The sequence below is a fragment of the Amblyraja radiata genome, chromosome 3, assembly GCF_010909765.2.
Source record: "Amblyraja radiata isolate CabotCenter1 chromosome 3, sAmbRad1.1.pri, whole genome shotgun sequence".
NCBI lineage: Eukaryota > Metazoa > Chordata > Chondrichthyes > Rajiformes > Rajidae > Amblyraja > Amblyraja radiata.
This window is the reverse complement of record NC_045958.1, coordinates 72109603-72128870: the sequence shown is the minus strand read 5'-3', so window position 1 is coordinate 72128870 and position 19268 is coordinate 72109603. Positions and strand designations below refer to the sequence as shown.

At 39.7% G+C, this 19268-nt stretch overlaps 1 protein-coding gene across 14 annotated transcripts in view; it reads left to right on the top strand.

The window, feature by feature from the left end:
• Positions 1-3801: 3801 nt before the first annotated feature.
• The window catches only part of nfib (nuclear factor I B), a 292080-nt gene continuing 276613 nt past the window's right edge, over positions 3802-19268 (top strand). For 6 of the 14 annotated variants that reach the window (XR_004411415.1, XM_033018025.1, XM_033018020.1 and 3 more), the window contains exons 1-2: positions 6702-7298; positions 12786-13317. Coding sequence is in view for 13 of the 14 variants with exons in the window: in XM_033018025.1 (XP_032873916.1) it covers positions 7266-7298; positions 12786-13317 (565 nt within the window). In the remaining variant the exon portion in view is untranslated. Of the gene's footprint in view, positions 3952-6701; positions 7299-12785; positions 13318-19268 lie in introns of those variants that run through there. The other 8 variants (XM_033018022.1, XM_033018024.1, XM_033018018.1 and 5 more) reach the window with 4 other exon arrangements.

The following is a 19268-nucleotide window of genomic DNA, read 5'->3' as shown; positions in this document are numbered from 1 at the left end:
TCAAGGCCCTAAGCTTGTCTATCTTATACGTAAATCCGGCCCTGCAGGCAGTGAAGAAAGCTAATAGCATGTTGGCCTTCATAACAAGAGGAGTTGAGTATAGGAGCAGAGTACATTTGTACAGGGCCCTAGTGAGACCACACCTGGAGTATTGTGTGCAGTTTTGGTCTCCAAATTTGAGGACATTCTTGCTATTGAGAGAATGCAGCGTAGGTTCACAAGGTTCACAAGGATGGCGGGACTGTCATATATTGAAAGAATGGAGCGACTGGGCTTGCATACACTGGAATTTAGAACGCTGAGAGGGGACTTATTGAAACATTTAAGATTATTAAGGGATTGGACACGCTGGAGGCAGGAAACATATTCCCGATGTTGGGGGAGTCCAGAACCAGGGTCCACAGTTTAAGAATAAGGTGTAGGTCATTGAGAACGGAGATGAGGAAAAACGTTTTCACCTTTTCTGTTGTGAATCTGTGGAATTCTCTGCCTCAGAAGGCAGTGGAGGCCAATTCTCTGGATGCTTTTTGGAGAGAGTTAGATAGAGCTCTTAAAGATAGCGGAGCCAAGGGATATGGGGAGAATGCAGGAACGTGGTACTGATTGTGGATGATCACAGTGAAAGGCGGTACGGGCTCAAAGGGCTGAATGGCCTACTCCTGCACCTATTGTCTATTGTAAAGAAAGCAAACTCAGTGCTAGCATTTATTTCAACAGGGATGTCATGTTGAGGCCCTATAAGGCATTGGTGAGGCTGCATTTAGAATATTGCGAGCAATTTTGGGCATCATATCTGAGGAAGGATGTGCTGGCTCTGGAGAGGGTCCAGAGGAGGTTTACAAGAATGATCCCAGGAATGAGTAAATTAACCTATGAGCTTTTGTCAGCACTGTGCCTGTACTCGCAGGAGTTTTGAAGAATGAGGGGGGACGTAATTGAAACATACAGAATAGTGAAAGGCTTGGATAGAGTGGATGTGGAGAGGATGTTTCCACCCGTGGGAGAGTCTAGGACTAGAGGTCATAGCCTCAGAATTAAATGACGTCTCGTGGTGATGAATCTGTGGAATTCTTTGCCACAGAAGGCTGTGGAGGCCAAGTCAGTGGATATATTTAAGGCAGAGATAGATAGATTCTTCATTAGTACAGTGTCAGAGGTTATGGTGAGAAGGCAGGGGAGGTTAGGAGGGAGAGATACATAGATCAGCCATGATTGAATGGTGGAGTACACTTGATGGGCCGAATGGCCTAATTCTACTCTTATTCCTTATGAGTTTGACCTTATGAATATTGGGGCAATTTTGAGATGCCAAGGAGACTATTATTTCTTGTTAAGAAGTTTGTACAAACCATCGAACAATATCTATTTAATGTGATAATTCTGAGGTAACTTGGGAATTAACATTCTTAAATCATTGCACTGCCAGTATCCTGTACTTTTAAGAATGGCAGCAAGGAAAAGCTTGGGAACTACAGACCAATTAGGCTGATGTCTGTGGTAGGTAGGTTACTGGAGAGTAATCTGAGGGATAACATATAGTATATGCATTTGGATAGAAAGGGGCGGTCTAGGGATCGTCAGCATGGTTTTATATGTGGGAGGTCATATCTCATTAATCTGATTGAGTATTTTAAAGAAGTAACTAAAAAGGTTGATCAGGGCACAGCCATAACGTTGTTTATATGGACTAGTTCCGTGAAATATCTTCATCGATAGATAGGGTGGTCAAGATGGCTTTTGGCACATTGGCCACATTGACAGAACATTGAGTATAGAAGTCCGGATCTTACGCTACCGTTGTACAAGACATTGGTTAGGCCACATTTGGAGTATTGTGTTCAGTTTTGGTCACCGTGTTATAGAAACATGTTGCTAATCTGGAAAAGATGCAGAGGAGATTATGAGGATGTTGCCAGGACTCGAGGGCCTGAGCTGTGGTGAGAGGTTGAAAAGGCTAGGACTTTATTCCTTGGAGTGCAGGAGGATAAGGGGTGAATTTATAGAGGTGTATAAGATCACGAGAGGGATAGATAGGTAAATGCACAGTTAAAACCCATAAATCTTAGGGTTAAGGTGAGAGGGGAAAGATTTAATAGGAACCTGAGGGGCAACTTTTGGTGGGTATATGAAACGAGCTGCCAGAGGAGGCATTTGAGAGGTACTATTCCAACATTTGAAAGACATTTGCAGAGGTACATGGATAGGGAAGGTTTAGACGGATGTGCGCCAAACACAGGCAGGTACAACCAGTTGGGTCGAAGGGCCTGTTTCCGTGCTGTACGACCCAATGACTCCAAGTCCATCCACATATCAAATGTGTGTAATAAAATGGCTTTGCAACTTTTCAAAAGTAAATTGTGGGTGCTTACTTGGTTCTTTTCAGAACAGGATTGGTTTTAATATTCAGGGTTCATACAGCTGTTTTTTATTAGTACATTAGTTTTTGTATTCTGAAACACTTGTTTTATATATAGCCTTGAAATATCAAAAATTGTAGTTAGCTTTTGCAATTGGTAGTAATAATCCTAACATATGTAGGTGACCTAGATACAATATTTTTTAAAGTTCTTAATTGAAGATATATTAAAGATTCTGTAGTCTGTAATATATACGCACAATATTTTTTTTTGCATTTTCCTTATTAGTGATCTTGCAGAAGGAACAATTAATATAACTTGTGTTGTAACGCCTGCGGCCTGATCAAGGTCTGGAAAAGGGATTTTTTTTCCAGTTGAGTTCCCAGCATTTTGCCTCATTGCGCCAGATACCGAGATGCGTGGGCGAGAACAAATTGGATCTCAACCTACTCCAACCACATAAACCAAGCATGACAATCTTCAGGAGCGGATTGAGAATGATTTAATAGGAATGCTGCGTAGCACGGAGCAGATTCTTTCCCTCCTTTCTCGCTCATTCTCCCTGCTGCTGTTGTTGTTGTTACTGACGAACTTTAAATAGCTCTGAAGCTGCATTCGAGCAAATCGAGAGGCTGTGGCTTACTGCAGGATTGGCACACGCTGACGGCGCTCTTCATTGGTCTGCGGCGATAGGGGCTGTGTTAACACTAGGGGGAAAGAAGGGCTGCTGCGGGGATGTGTGTACGAGAAGACCCGCCGTTATCTGGCCGCGACTTGCACTGGTGTCCTTCATCGCCTACCCCGAACCTCGCCAACGGCTTTGCATTCGGGGAGGGGGCAAGAAAGTAGCAGGGGAGGGAGGGAGGGAGAGAGACAAACACAAAAGGGAAAAATTACACTGAAACAAAGCACCGAAAGGGCTTCAAAATGAATTGCAAAATACCGATAGATACAAAGAGGAGCAAAAAAATAACAAAGCACAAAGAGGGCAAAAATTGAAATAAAAATAAAGTGAGGAGCAGAAGAAAAATATAAAGATAAACTAAGTGGAAGTGGTTTACGGAGATAATGGAGACGGGAATGGGAAAGATGGATTTTAAAGACTGTGTAGGGAGGGAGGGAGGGGGCGGACTGGAGAGAAAAATTAGACCCAGTGGGACATAATTTGGACCCCCGCCCCTCACAACGTACACAGACGCGCCAAGTGCAGGGGATGTAAACACGGACAGGGAGAGGTCTAAGCATGGACCGCCCATTCTCCTGGCACCGAGTCAAACTCACAGCCAAGTGCAGAATTCCAACATAAGGGGGGAGAGCAAGGGGTTGGGCTGCTGGGAGGGAGGGAGGGAGTTTGTGGATTTAGCAAGGGCAAACTGCCTGACTTTGACTTTGCCGCTTTTTTTTTTGAAAAAAAAGGCCGAGGGATCGCTTCCGGTTTGCAAAGGCCACTTTAAGAGAAACAAGGGGAGAGGGGGGAAAAAAGCCTTTTGGCAGTTTTGCAGAAGCTCAAATGAACTTGAGGAGAAATGTGACGCTTTAAACCGTTGTAGGCATACTGCAAATTCAATATACTTTATTGCAACATTGTACAATGGTACGTTACAAATATATATATATATATATAATTCGTCTTTATTTTTCCTTGCTATTATTTGCTCAGGTTGCGTATTGGCCGCCGAGCTCCAAAGCTCTGAAAATGCTGCTTTCACTTTGTAATTATTTTTTGGCAATACTATTGGATTGTTTTTGTCTGCAATCGCCAGCTTTCACGATGTAGGTCAGGCCGCTATCAGATTTGTTTTTTTTTGTAATGCTGAATGATGAATCAGTAGTGGCTGCATCCAAAAAACGCTGAGCTTGGCAGATTTCCCTACTTTGAGCTCTCCCCCCCCTCCTCCCTCCCTCCCTCCCTCTTCCTCTGGTTCGGCGACAGCTCCAAGAACATTTGAGATTGATGGTCGCGTTATGTTGGCTGAAATCAGACACTGCAGTCTGATCTTTTCATTCACTGACTTACCCCTCTTAGGTTTTGGTTTCTTGTATTTTTAATTGCATTGTCTACGGGTCATTCCGTTTTTTTTTCTCCTCCTCTGTTTATATGTGTATATATATATGTATATATATATATTTATTAATATCCTCCACGTCCTCTTGCGTGCACCGGCCGATTGCCTTTATTAATAGTGTTTGATTTGCGACGGGGGAGGGCAGGGTTGGGTGTTTGTCACCACATGCCGATGTGGCGTGATCGGAATGCTCAGGGCTTCGAGTTCAAGGCAACTTTCTCCCGGCTGCCATTGAACTTGAGACCCAGACCAGGAACTTCTGAGTCTAGCGCACCGGCCGGCAGGGGCAATGCAGCGGGGAGAACGAGGAGAGGGCGAAGTCCGCTCGCTCGACTCCTGCTGAGCGAAGCTAGAAGTGCGAACCAAGCAGTTGCTCAAAATGCACCCTGCAACTTCGCGCACAGCCCGTAACTTTCCCCCCCTCCCTTTAAGTAGGGCGAAACAGCAATGGCAGCGGGAAGGGAGCAAAAGCGCGTGTCTGAGCTGCATTAACGTCAGTCGTGTATTTTGCAGTCGTGTATATGCTAAAGTTTAATTTCATTTTCCTCACACTCACTGTCGATCCCGAACACAACATCCTTTCACCCTACTAACTAGAGGAAGGGACATTTGAGAAGGTTTACAAACTGGCGGAGATTTTGCTGCAGATTTCTTCCTACTGCATAATTTAAAAATGCGGTGCCGTAGAGCGCACAAAATCCAAAGCTGCGGAGGATTCAGTGAACTATTGGTCGCAATGTTATTAATACTGTCATTGGCACAAAATTTAAACCACTGTCATCTCACCCCAAGTAACACTGCTACAGAGATAATTTGAACAGGTGCATTTTTTTTTCTTGGAGAAAGAATAAATTACCTTATGGATTTTCTTTGTTAATAATTAAACTCGTCTTAGGTAAAAGTGCAACGGGCCAGATTCTCAATGAAAATTACACAGTATATTCAGTGATTACTTAACTAAGTTGAAAGGAGGTTGGAATCCGGTTTGTGCGCAGAATTATGTAAGGATCGAATATAGCTTCAATAACTTTTTTTAATGTAGACTTCCCATGAAGTAGTTAGTAATGAAACACGTTGCAATAATTCAAAAGGGCGCCAAATGCTAAAAGGAAAACAATTTACCTGCACCTTTCCAAGTTACACTTGGACTACTTTAGAAAACTGAGGCTTTCAAGTGTTATAACAGATGTTTTCGAATCTGAAAGTAACTCTTATTTGAGGATAACATTTAACGCAGGTCCAGATTTAATTTAATTCCACCCAGCTTTGCGTTTGCGCTTTGAGGCTGTTGCTTCGCAGTTCAAAGTGAACAGAGAGACTACAGATTTCAAGCTTGAATATGGGGGACATTAAAATATGAGGGAACGCAACTAGCTCGACAGAACTGTAAAAAAAAACTATATCGTCAATCAGATATGTTGGAGGTAGAAGACAGTAAAAAATATATAAATTGCATTCCATGCAATCACAAGCTGTGCAATGCACTCCTACAATGCTATACTTCCGATAAATCATTGAAATCATTCTGATTCAATTCGCACTATGACCACAATAATTATTTAACTGTGCAAATACAGAATTTAATGCAGGTAGAAAAAAAGTACAAGGTTATTGATGGACAGTAGGTGCAAAATATGAATCCGTGCGAACAAACTGTTAAAGACGGCGCAATAACCACAAAACCGACAGTTTTTTGGGATTCATTCTACTTAGTAAACTATAATTATCCCTAACCTGTTGGCATATTATATTGTTGATTCTCTGAAGGACACCCAATACATATTAAAACAATAACAAGTGCAAAATATAAAACCATGTTTAGATGGTGCCCAAGTTTTGAGGGGCGCATACATTTTGCAAACTGTATGTCGGGCGAGATAGGTTGGATGGAAAGGCGTATATTTTGGCCATTTCGATTGTTTTTTTTAGAAAAAGTGTATCTTTGTGAATGGTACCTTAGGGGATGCTATCTGCTGGAAGTAGTTTTTTAAGTTTTAAGGTTTCACGATCTGGGCATTTTCCATTTCGTTGTCCAGGGCACGGTAGTTGCCAAATTCTACCGCTTGTAAAATGATACTATACCGCGGCAGCTTTTGACAGAATCGGAGTTTTAAAAAAAAGTTGTAAGCAGTCTCTTTTGTCTTAATAGGGGAGAAGATCAGGGGTTGGTGGATAGGAATGCGTGCATGTACCGTCTGACCGGGGGGGGGGGGGGGGGGGGGGGGGGGGAGGGGGGAGGAGGCGGCGACGGGAGAAGGTTGAGTTTATATAATAAATAAAATAAATCAGTGAGCTCGGCAGAGAGGACCTGAGGGTGCAGTCGGTCTAGATCCACCGTGCGGGAGCGGAGAGGCGCGATCACCACTTACTTGTACCTGGTCAACAGCCCCCCTCCTCCCCAACGCATTCCTCCCCTCCCACACACACACACACACACACACACACACACACACAACAGTCCCTGTGCCACTGGTGGGATACGGCCTCCGATCCGCCAGCTCACGTTTTACTGCGTTGAATCGAAAGTTTCGCTTTGCAATTTCTGCCGTTGCCTGTCCTTGGACTTGACTGGTGTGCACTGGCAGACACCGCTCGCTGCACCCATCCTCTGGCTACAGACACATCCAGGATATCCCACTGGAAAATTCACTGGGAAACTTGCCATCGGATCATTAGGCGCGAATACCGGCAGACTTTGCGACTTCTCCACATCAGAGACTTTTTTTTTGATTCGACAACTATATGAATGGATAACACGTTACTCCGAACCTCCGCTCCCTAAGATCTGCCGGAGTTACGCGAGGATTTTTGCCTTTCTTGTCTCTCTCTTTTTGGCACCGTGATGATGTACTCCCCGATTTGCCTCACGCAGGTAGTTGTATTTTTTAATAACGCATGTTGCTTTGGGGAGGGTGGGGTGAGAGTGAAACGGCTGTATTATATCCTCTTGCAGTTTGCGGGGGGGGGGGGGGGGGGGGGGTGGGAGAGAGAGAGAGAGAGAGAGAGTTGCGTTTGCAGATCGCGGCGAGCCTCTCTCCCTAAAGCAGTACAGTAACATTTCAGTGCAGAGACCGGCCTAATCAGAGCAAAAGCAAATGTCAGTCAAGTGAAGTTTAGGTGCAAATCTGGCAGCCAATGGATATCAAAGAGCCACTTTCCAAAATCGCCAGTCTTAAGGAAAGAAATGCCTGGCCGGTGCAGCGAGATAGGAACATAACGCGGCACCTTGACACCGTCCACTATAATTGGAAACACACTCCTTAGTCACCTGCGAGCGAAAGTCCTTTTGCTGGCTTTAAAAAATATATTTTGTTTAATAAAAACATTTTTGTTTTAAAAACACAGACTCCACCCGTAGTTATATTTCATTCTCACTCTCCTCGCTGAAGTTTTGAGACTGTTTCTGAAACATTTCGTAACAGAATTACTACCGGTACTTATACTGTGACCGGGCATAAGATTAGTCTGACACAGCCGTGTGCATTTTTGTGGCCCCTATATACATTTCGATAGATAGATTCCGAACGTGTCGTGATATATTTAATGGCCCATAAAGGTAATCGGACAAGGTGCTTGCCACAATTAATTTATATGTCTTTTTGGACTTCTATAAGTCAAGTAAGACTTTGGTCAGCCAGGTTCCACCAGTACATTCATTAAATATGTATCCAATGCAATCTGGCACGGGTTTCGCACTTTGTTCATTGTTTGGCAAATTTATATTTAACTATATTGAAAAATAAATCGACATGTGTGTTAATTTTTATACATTACATTTCTTAAAGGGGAGGGGTTGAATATATAATATTAGCTTTAAAACATTTTTTTTGTATGGAATTGGCCCGGCTCGGTTTTAGGAGAAAAAAAGAGGCTCATTCAAGATGGGAAGAGCATATATTTTGAGGGGGAATGGTTGTGCATTGACAGCATGGTAAATGTTCAAGGAAAATATAAACCAGGCAAAATATGTAAACCACCCCAACCTCTCCAACAATTGAAGAAGTTGCACTTAAGATGATGGACAATATCTTTTGAATTTTCAGTTTACTTTGTTGTTTCCCTTATTCGCTGGAATTTAACTTATTATATTTACCTCTTTTAAGTCTGTGCAGTCAAATATTTTGCTATACAAAGTACAAAGAACAAGCAAGATCTGCAACATAACTCACCACATACTTGAATTGTAACCAAATTTTCAAGTAGCTGATATAAACATTAACATCATATTGACAAAACATGTTTTCATTGACAATTGTAAAGGTATCTGTCCCTCAATAAAGTTATTTTTTTCTTTTCAAGATAGTGCTGGGTAAGAACAATACAATTAATTTTACAAAAGGTATGCTAAATTAATACAAAGCATACCTAGCACAAAGGAACAGAAGGCAAAGCTACATAAGTGTTTAAGAATGACTTTTCTTTGCTACGCATTGTCGGCTATTTTTACAGATTTTTTTTTGTGTTGGTAAAATGAGCGGTAAACTGAATAAATGAACCAAATCAATTTGGCAAAATTATTGTGTAATGCATTTATAGTTTGAACCAAATTTTCTTTGTAGGTTTCTAGATATTAAATGTTTTTCATGAACTTTATAGTAGTTGTTAAGCTCATAATTCCCACAATAACTACAATCTTTTCTTTACATGCTTGCAAACTCAGATGCATACTTTTGACATTAATCACTGATCAGTAAAGTGAACATTTTTTTTTCCCAACTGAATTGGCAGAAGGGACCATGCATTAACTATGAATTGAGCATGAAGATGGAAAAATGATGTGGTTTTCATAATTGGGAACAGTTGCATTGTTGTTTTGCTAACACTTTTGTGTTTCCTTCTTTCTGTTTAGTTTGGCGTGCTGAAAAGATTTACTGAGATAGCTTTGTTTTCCGTAAAATGCCATAGCTCAAAATTGCGGTTCAGAAATTTGAGGGATAAAATGTGCCAGATAACATTGCGCAGAGCATTCATCGAAATACATAGAAAGTGATGAATTTAAGAATTATATTAGTCAATTTTACAATATTTGGAGACAATGAAAGCTTTGTTCATATGCAGTTCACGAAACTCATTGTTTGTAATCAAAAGCAAGCAGCACTTACAAATTTAGGAACGTGATTTTGTAGATGAAGTACATTGCATTCACAAATATTTTTTTACATTTATACTGTAACACAAAGCCGTCTTCCATTGTTATATACCGGAATTAAGCAATTGGTAATAATTGATGAACCAGTTATTTATCTAAAATGATTACAGCTTACCGTATATAATTTTGGTAATACCTTTTTTGTCCTAAAATGCCACAATTTAATAATATCTTTTCAACTTTCGCAAAAATGTGCTAATTTTGGGCAATAACGAATAGGATTGCGGGTAATTAACATTATATTATTTATTATTGAGGTAATATTTGTTTTAGGTAAAGTGATGGCACGAGGGCTTGAAGAACTGTACAAGAATGGTACAATTAGTTAAAATATAAATATTAAGTTAGCCTTGAAGCTTGTGTGCTTCAAAGTTTCATTTCATCTCGTGCGTAACCGGAGTGTGTTTTATACAGTGCTCTGTGAATTGTCTAGCGATATACTAACAGATCAAGTTAAGGTTTAGCCTCAGCCGTTCTGCAAATTCTAAACCTTATTCATTCAACTGAATGAATACTTAAACATTTTTCTTAACATATGCTGACAAAAAATTGCAACATTTTAATTTAACTACAATTAAAAACTACAAAAGCATCAAACTGGCTGGAGACAAATATTTTACACTAGCCATGACTTTAGCAAAGACAAAAATATTTTTGCACGGACTAAGGTTTCTTTTCCAAAGAGTCCGAATGTCTTAAAATATAAGCACAGTTTTAGATAGAGGGTGCAAACCTACAAAGGAAAACAGAAATGCATATATTTTTATATAAATTGAACAATGAAAATGTAAAAAAATTACAAATATATAAATGTTTCTTTTTTGCTGTTGTCTCCAACAGTAAGTAGTAATCGTTGAAGATCATTTCAAAAAAAAGTAAAAGTAGTGCGTGGATTTAGCTTAAGATGATCAGTTTATAGTTTATGTATATTTCCGTCCAGCCATGGCATACAACCAAATAAAATAACTTGAGTTCAGCTTCGTTGACTTGACTTTGGCTGTCTAAAGAGAAATGCCATCATCACTTGAAATAAAAAAGTAAGATTGTCTTGGCTTAAAAAAGAAAGCCGTACCATTTCAAAATTTGTCAAATTGGATGGAAGAAAAGGCAGAAAATATATTTGCTTATTTTTCTTTCGACGGCAATAGTTCTTGGAGTCAAATGTCGTGCACATTGTTTCAAGTTGATTTTAAATTTTGTTTGGGACAATTAGAATGCAGAAAATACATATTTTTACCGGGAGGAATGCCAATGTATAATTTTGAAGTGGTTAATCATTTTATTTGTTAGCAAGAAGGATGAAAAGAAGTTAGGTAGCATTGGTTTGTTTTAACCACGTTCCAGTTCCTTTCAGCGCACTATGTGGATCATGATGGCGCATTGTATATAAAAACAAGTACTTATACATTTCCCATGTGCATTGCTTTATTCAGGAAATTAATAAATTACTTCTAGCATGCTAAAATAATTAGACAATTTTTGTTTATAGCTTTCTTAAACAAAAAACATTTTAAAACCGTAATGTTAGCGCGGGGAAAAATTATGAACTGATTTGTAAGGCGGCAAATCAGCCTTGGAGAATGACTTGGTGTCCAAGTGAATTTTTTAAGCACTTTACATGGGGAGCAGTGTGCAGAGGGTAATTGATGTAATTCCAATTTATATTTTGGAAATATTAAACTAAAATGACAAACTGCTTTTAGAAGTACAGGGTACTGAGAAATACAGAAAGATTGTAAGTACATCTCCCTTTTTCGTCACCTGGGATTTTTGAAACATTGTTTTAGAGTTTCTGATTGTGAAGGATTTGGGTAGCTGATCGCTGTTGGCTTGCTTGGTTCCTTAGTTGCTAAGTTTTGTGCTAAAATATTTCAAAGTTGACATAAAGGAAATTTTTCACTGGTATTGTAAATGCATTACATGTTTAAAAAAATAACTTTTATTTGCACCTGGTTCCAAATCTAAGATTCCTCTGTAAATGGATAGTTTGGAAACTGAACAATAGGAGTGAAGTTGAGGAGCAGAAGCATTTATATCCAAGGCTGTGGTTACCCAGAACAGAGCTCTTATTCATGCAGAAAGTTTGTGGCTTAACTCTTTAGTGTCTTATTATATTTTACATAACCACTAATGCGGTGATAATTTTGTTGATTCTAGTCTATTGATTAAAAAAAATAAAATTATATATAAAAATACATTTATCATTTTTGACATTCATTGCATTTATGTAGCCACCTACTTTCTTATAAAAAAGATGGCATTCGGAATTGCCCAGGATTTTTCAATCATTTTGTTAGAGCAGTGGGAACATTATCCTTCTTTGAATGAATATGATTGGGCAACTAGGAATCATAGAGTGTGATGTTGTAGTTTTATTTATTCAAATCTTAAGTAATTAAGTGAAATAAATAAATTTGCTGATGGCTGTATTATAAAGAGAACCGTTCATTAGATCTGCCAGATATAAAATGCTGTTTGAATTAAAAATGTAAACAAATTTGCTCTGACATTCCAGTCACATCATGCAAAACATAAAGAATGCCCAGTGCAGACAAGTTACCATTTTTCATTATCCCACAGCAGTTATAGTTTCAAAGTTTTGGAAGATAATTGCACGGATCGCTACAGCAAATTATCTGGTATTGCAGGCTTCATCATCTAAACCTAAAATGGCCTTTCCAATGAGCGTATTTGATTTATTCGTATCACTGCGACGTGTAAAACTAAAAGCAGGAAGTCTTGCAAGCATGAACAATTATGCTCATCATCATAATAATAATAATAATAATCTATTTGTCATTCATTTGTCCAACCTAACTTTCATGTGTGCCCTGCAAGAGTAATCCCTTTTCTCTACATCCCATCGTTGAATGAATTTGTAAAACTTTATATAAGATCCGGATTAACATTGAACCGTCAGGCTATTTGATGGGATGTAGCACTTGATCTAACGCAATTTTTGTTTCTCGTGCTGCTTTGCTGAGAACGTTCTCCAATGCCAGCTGCATTTAAGACTCTGTCTGGTTTAGGATTTAGCTCTTGAATCTCCACATGATAAGGAGAAGAAATATTGGTTCATTTTTTTTACCTCTAATAAATATCCGTTTTGATGAACTTTTTGTTTATATGTCATATTGTTAATGTGACCAAAATAAAACGTTACAATTATTAACTTATTTTCTGTTCTTCTTTCTTGTTTCTTTTGCATAAAAGGACGAATTCCATCCATTTATCGAAGCACTTCTCCCACACGTGCGTGCAATTGCATACACCTGGTTCAATTTACAAGCCCGCAAACGCAAATATTTCAAGAAGCATGAGAAGCGTATGTCCAAGGATGAGGAAAGAGCAGTCAAAGATGAGCTGCTGAATGAGAAGCCAGAAATCAAGCAGAAGTGGGCATCCAGATTGCTTGCGAAACTCCGCAAGGACATAAGGCAAGAATACCGGGAGGATTTTGTGCTCACTGTTACAGGCAAGAAGCATCCTTGCTGTGTCCTGTCCAACCCTGATCAGAAAGGCAAGATGCGAAGAATCGATTGCTTGCGGCAAGCTGACAAGGTGTGGCGGCTGGATCTAGTCATGGTGATCCTGTTCAAAGGCATCCCACTGGAAAGTACTGATGGTGAACGGCTTGTCAAATCCTCACAGTGCTCCAATTCCTTGTTGTGTGTGCAACCGCATCACATAACTGTATCGGTCAAAGAGCTCGATCTGTTTTTGGCATACTATGCTCAGGAACAAGGTAAGGGTGCATAATTTTCGGGTAGTGCCATTATTACTCCAGGCGATTATTGGCCGACAATATTTTTCAATGTTTAAATCAATAAATGTATTTACAGTTTGGTCTTCCAGTTTTAATTTATCATACATTTCAAAACCTTCCCAACATTTGTAGGCTCGCATTATTTCATAAGCATTAGTTTTACCTGGAAAATATAAGATAGTAAATGGGCAATTAACTGGTAACCATAGGGTGCTAGGGTTAACTAAAACCATATAAATTCATAAGAGCTTGCCGGTCACATCAACAGTTGAAATGGGACTAGTTCTCAGTTGAATGTAAGGTTATTGATGAACTGACATTATTCAATTGGAGTGACGTTCTTCAGAAAATTCATGAACCTCTTAACTCTGATATGGAAAGTCTGATCTGAAACGTCACGCATCAGTTTTCTCCAGCGATGACCCACTGAGTTACCAGCACTTTGTGTCTATCTACTGATATTAAAAGACTTTTTGCAAACATGGAATAAACAATGCTTCTTAGCCAATGCTCTGATGTTCTACAAGAGAAATTGGATTTGAAATTATTTAAGTACTCTTTTTTTATCTTTTTTTCTCTCCCCTTTTTAGGTTTCACTGTTTTAATATAAAATTCTAGCCAAGTGGCTAGACTTTGCAAATGTCCATCTTTAACTAACCACAGGGAGGTGTGTAAGATTGCTGAGGTTGACAGACTCACTTGTTCCTTGTTGCTGTGAGGTAGAGCTCTATTTTCTGCTGGCTCATGTCATATCTGTACAGTGAAACCAGCCGTTGTTGAGAACCTGGTGGTCAGGTAGTGTCAGTGTTCATAGAGTGCACAGCCTTTGCTTACACCTTCCTCCCGGCTTGCTGGGCAAGAACAGGTATCTGTCATTTGGAAACTAAAGAGTATGAACCCGCATTCTTTCACTTTTAGGTGTGCAGTCGGCTTTTGTATGAGCTGCTGAAACGCTGACTGCTGTGGGAGACCTATCAACACAGTCACATGACCCTGACAATGTTCAGGAAGTAAATCAGTCAGGCACCTTGCGATAAAAGCGAAAGCCTCCTTCACTGTTGTCAACCTCACTCTAAAGTGCAGAGTGAAGTACCATTTTCACCTTAAGTCACTAATTTCATTCATTGCTTTCCTGCAATTTGAAATTTCAATTGCAAGAGAGATTAGGTAGTTGCAGTATACCAAAGACTGGACACAAATAATTTTTTGGAAGCCTTGAGATGAAACGCGGATCTTGGATATCTGCCTTTCAGATTTAAGATCACGTAGTGAAAGTGAAGAATAGGAATGGAGATAATTGCTACACCAAGATATGCCTGAAGCCATTTACAATTTTCAGAACAGTTTCTTCCCACTGCCTCACATCATACCTGTACAATCACACCAGTTGTTAGCATCCTGGTGGTCAGCTGTGTCAGTGTTTATGGAGGATTCCTGGGTTTTATTAGATTGTATATGAAGGAACAGATTGACAATAGATCCTCCATTACTGAAGCAAGGAAAATACTCACATTTATTATGTTGGTTAAATTAGATATGACGGTCAGAAACCCTTTGAAACACCTTGGATCATAGACTTATTTTCTAACAAAATAAGACCTGTTTTATTGAAAGGTCATTTCTTTTATGCTTCACTTTCCTCAGATCATTTTTCAGGAAGTCCTAGTTTTGTCATTGATTTTTACATTTATTGCAAACGTACTTTTACTTTTTGAGCACATCGAACGTCAGAAACAACTACCTTGGTTTAGAGGGAAAACTACAAATGAACTGTTTAAGTATAAGATAATTATACTTGATTGCAGAACTGGTCAAACTGTATATAGAAGATGGAGGAAAGCTGTGAATAGTAATCAGTTAAAGGCCAGCCAAAAAAATGGGAAGTTTGCCTGTATTTAAGATAAACGTGATCACAGCGACCAGAATAATCCTCAACTTTACCAGTTTTCCAATTGCTTGAAGTCACATTAAGTGCAATTTGCTTGCAACCCCCCCCCCCCCCCTCCCTCCACACACATACCCCCATCCCCAGAATGTCGGGTTGACAATTCAATTAAAACAACGGTAGAATGTCACAACATAGAAAATGGCAAGTTGGTCCATATGATTTATGATGAATATTCTGGATTTAATAACTAGAAATGACGCATGATTCACATTTGATAACAAATACGCTGATTTCATCCTTCAAAATCTTTGCCTATTCACCGGTGCCAATTGCTACATTCGGGTGATGCTGCATTCTTGCTACGCAATTGACGACTTGTGCAGAAAGAAGGGTTATGGGGTTGTTGCAGTTTCATTTTTTATATAGGTATAAGTAATGCTCAGATATTCCCCTGAGTACAATCTTTTGGCACATGGTGCAACAGTCTAAAAATAGAGTCACGGAATAAAAGCTGCAAAAGACGCTTGTGCACATGCGGCAATTTCAGAAGTCTGTTTTGGATTTTTCAAAGGAGCGTATTTTGATGTAAAGGGACTGAGTCTAGCTTGCAGCTACCATGGATAGGTGTGAAGGAAGAAAAAAGAGCATTATCATGTTGACCAACTTGACCACATGTACTGTTTGCCTCACCACAGGTCAGCTCGGAAACACGAGGAGACATCGGCCAGAGTACAGTTCTCACTTTTCTCTGCTTTCTTTCCCAAGCCAGTTCTCCTGCCTTACATACCACACAGCCATTTTTTTCCCTTCAAACTCCAGTATCCACAATTTGCTTCCTTCTCCTGCAGTATGCATTAAAATGATATCTACCTTTTAAAGTTACGTTGCTTAAAAAACGCATTGGAAACATTAACCATTACAACATAAGAATTAAATCCAAAAAAGGAGTTTAATTTTGTTTTAATTATATGGAATCACAGCATTTTAAGGCATCTGGCAATGTGAGGGAGAAAATTAGCCACCAGTGATGTTCACTTGATGACTGTTTAATGTAGCTCAGCTCATTAACAAAACCTGTTAAGCTAAAAGAAAAACTCATTCTCAACTTGCTGCACAAGTTGTGGCATAAGTTAATTATAGATAAACTTTCTTCCCTTTCCCTGTATCCCTGAAAGGAATACAGCACAAAAGAATTGTTTGTTTTTGCAAGCTTTTTATGAAGCAGAAGTTCATTAGCCAGACAGAAACTACACCGTTGGTTGGAATTTTAAGAATGTCCTCCATCATGCAGGATTTTATTTACAAGACACCGTGCTTGACTTTATAATGGTTTGGATTTTGCAAAAGTCTTCTCGTGTCGGTGGCATGCTCTGAGTAGCAGGATTGGAAAGACAAACTGTTGGGAAAAAATTGCCCATTATAGGCAGTGCAGTCTGAAACCTCGAACAAACGGCTGAGAGCTGAAAGCCGAAGTTGCAGTTTGTGTTTCTGAAGAATCGGGCAGCAAAGTTGAATTTGCTGGTTCAAGATGCCGGTTAATAAAAAGCAGCGGCTTCTCAGTTTAAATTACTCTATTCTGCAGAGCATGGAAACGCTTTTGTGTCTGTGTGCCATTGATTTGCGAGCCACCATTTTGCTCTTCTCATGCCAAGAAAGATTAAGGCACATGCGCGGAGCCAATAATGGTTGCCACTGGAACAAGGCTTGGCATCGATAGCTGATTGTGTATGTGTGCAATGCCTCTGATTCGCTAGCTGGCATCTGCAATGCAGTGAAGGATTCTGAAAAGTTTTTGACGGTTGCTGTTCCTAAGCTGCTGTCTTTTTTTTCCCAGAATTAGAAAGATCTTGCGGAATAAAGCTTTTTCAAATTCTTTTCTTTAAACGCAAGCTTTCATACTCAGTGTGGGTACGCAGTGTTAGCATAATTACCCAACACAGAGTGCGCATGCACATTGGCTGCACATTTATATTTGTAACATGTTTAATTTTAACTTTTCCCGCATTTCCAACTGCAAAATTAAAAATATTCAGATTTGTTTTTGCACAGTTTTAAGCAACATACTGAAACCTAGATTTGTCAATAGTATGTAACTAATAGTCAGCGAGTTGAACTGAAGGAACAAAGGTACCTGCAAGCTTCCTGCACCACTTTGGTTTTAAGCAGGATCAAAACATTCTTTGCCGGATAACATTGGCGAAGAGAGACATTTCTTGGCGTGCTTATCTGAATTTTAAAAATCAACCATTTCTCCCTTTTCAAAAAATAAATTACGTCAACCAAATACTACATCAGGCGAAAACATGGTTGAAATGTTCTTTGAATCTTAGAGATCTGTACAATTGTTGGAAGAAATTACAATTCTACCAGAAATTGTTGATTAGTGCTTAAGTTTAGAAGAATCCCCACAATATCTATATATAATTTTGCTTGATATTGGAGTAGGGTATGGGTGCCTTCTGAAAATACGTTGCTGGTTACTCGTTTCTGAATAGTAATACAAAACCCAAATTTTAATCTGTTAGCCAGATTTCTATAATAACTGAACTATTTCAATACCATTTCCCTCTATTTATTATTCCATACAGATATTTAGATTCTCATCCATCTAAGTTTACAGGTTGTTAGCAATGCAGATGAAGATGCATGTGCAAATCTTCAAAGTGTGGCGATCATCTCTATTATGCGTGTGATGTTGCGTTGAAGGCTTTGAGCGGTAGGTTAGGGATTGCTGCTAAGAAACAGTGCAATTTTCTATCCAAGGACGGTGCGGCAATTTATAATTTTATTGTGAGTCCAGGATTTTTAGTGATGGGGATGGGATGGGAGAAGTTCCAGGACCTTTAAGTGGGGGCACTTTGCAGTGAGTGGACACTCACACAGATCAATGAGGGGGAGATAGAGCAGGGTTAAGATTACACAACAGTTGAATGGTAAGGACCCCAATAAGAATCTGGCATCCTCTGCATTAACTATACTGTCGGCAGTAGGAAGCATGCATTCTCAATAAAGACAGGTTGTTAATTTGGTGCTTTCTCATTAAGAGAGTTAAATTCAGCTTTTGATCCTAAATCTGGATGCTTAATTTCCTAAAGTCCATGAATCCCATTTGTGGCCAGAACAAACTTGTGCTGAATGGGAGAAGTTGTGAAGAAGTTAACCTGGTAATTAATGCTTTGGCCTCACACTTGTAGCCTTTGCCGGTTCTGTCAGGGGCTTTCTTCATGAGAGCTTTGACAGTGCCTTCCTCAGAAAACTGGAAAAAGTTTTGAGAAAACTTGTGGTGTCTTTGCGGTTTGGTGTACTGAAGCTTCAGCCATCCATAATGCTTATTGTCATTAGCAATTCTCTTGCTTCTGCATTGCTTGTCATAAGGCTGTGGGAGAACGTGCAAACTCCACACTGACAGTACCCAAGGATCTGGATAAAACCCAGGTCTCTGGCACTGTGAGGCAGTTGCTTTACCAGCTGCGTCACTGTGCCACTCCACTATTCCTTCTCACCTATGACCCAGTGTGCCGCCATTGGTGAACATGTTGCCTGGAGGCTGTTTAAGGAACCCTGGTCCATGGTTTCAACTCTTTGGGACCCTTCTAGGGCCCTGTTATATTTGTAGAATATTAGAGTGGAAACTGACTGAAGCCTTGTTTTCAAGAGCTGATATGTGCAGATGCAAGAGGGGGGTTAGAATGAGCAGACACTCTGCTTTAAGACTGTGGCTCAGTTCCTAATAGTATAGGAGGCACGACTGCACTCCTGGGTTCTGACGCATCCTGTTCTCATGCTTGGCCCAGAATTGCAGGAAGATTTATCTGCATGTGTGTGAATCCTCCTTGGACAGGTGCCACGGTTCATTCATCCTGCGATATTTCACTCCATCCCCAGTCACTTATCCATTCAAGGAGAAAAGAGTCAAGAGTGTTTAATTGACCTATGCATTGTAATGGGAACAATGACATTCCCACTTACTGCAGTTTTTCAGGCACATTGAAAGCAACAACAAAATACAGTAAACAATAATACAATAAATAATAAATAAATA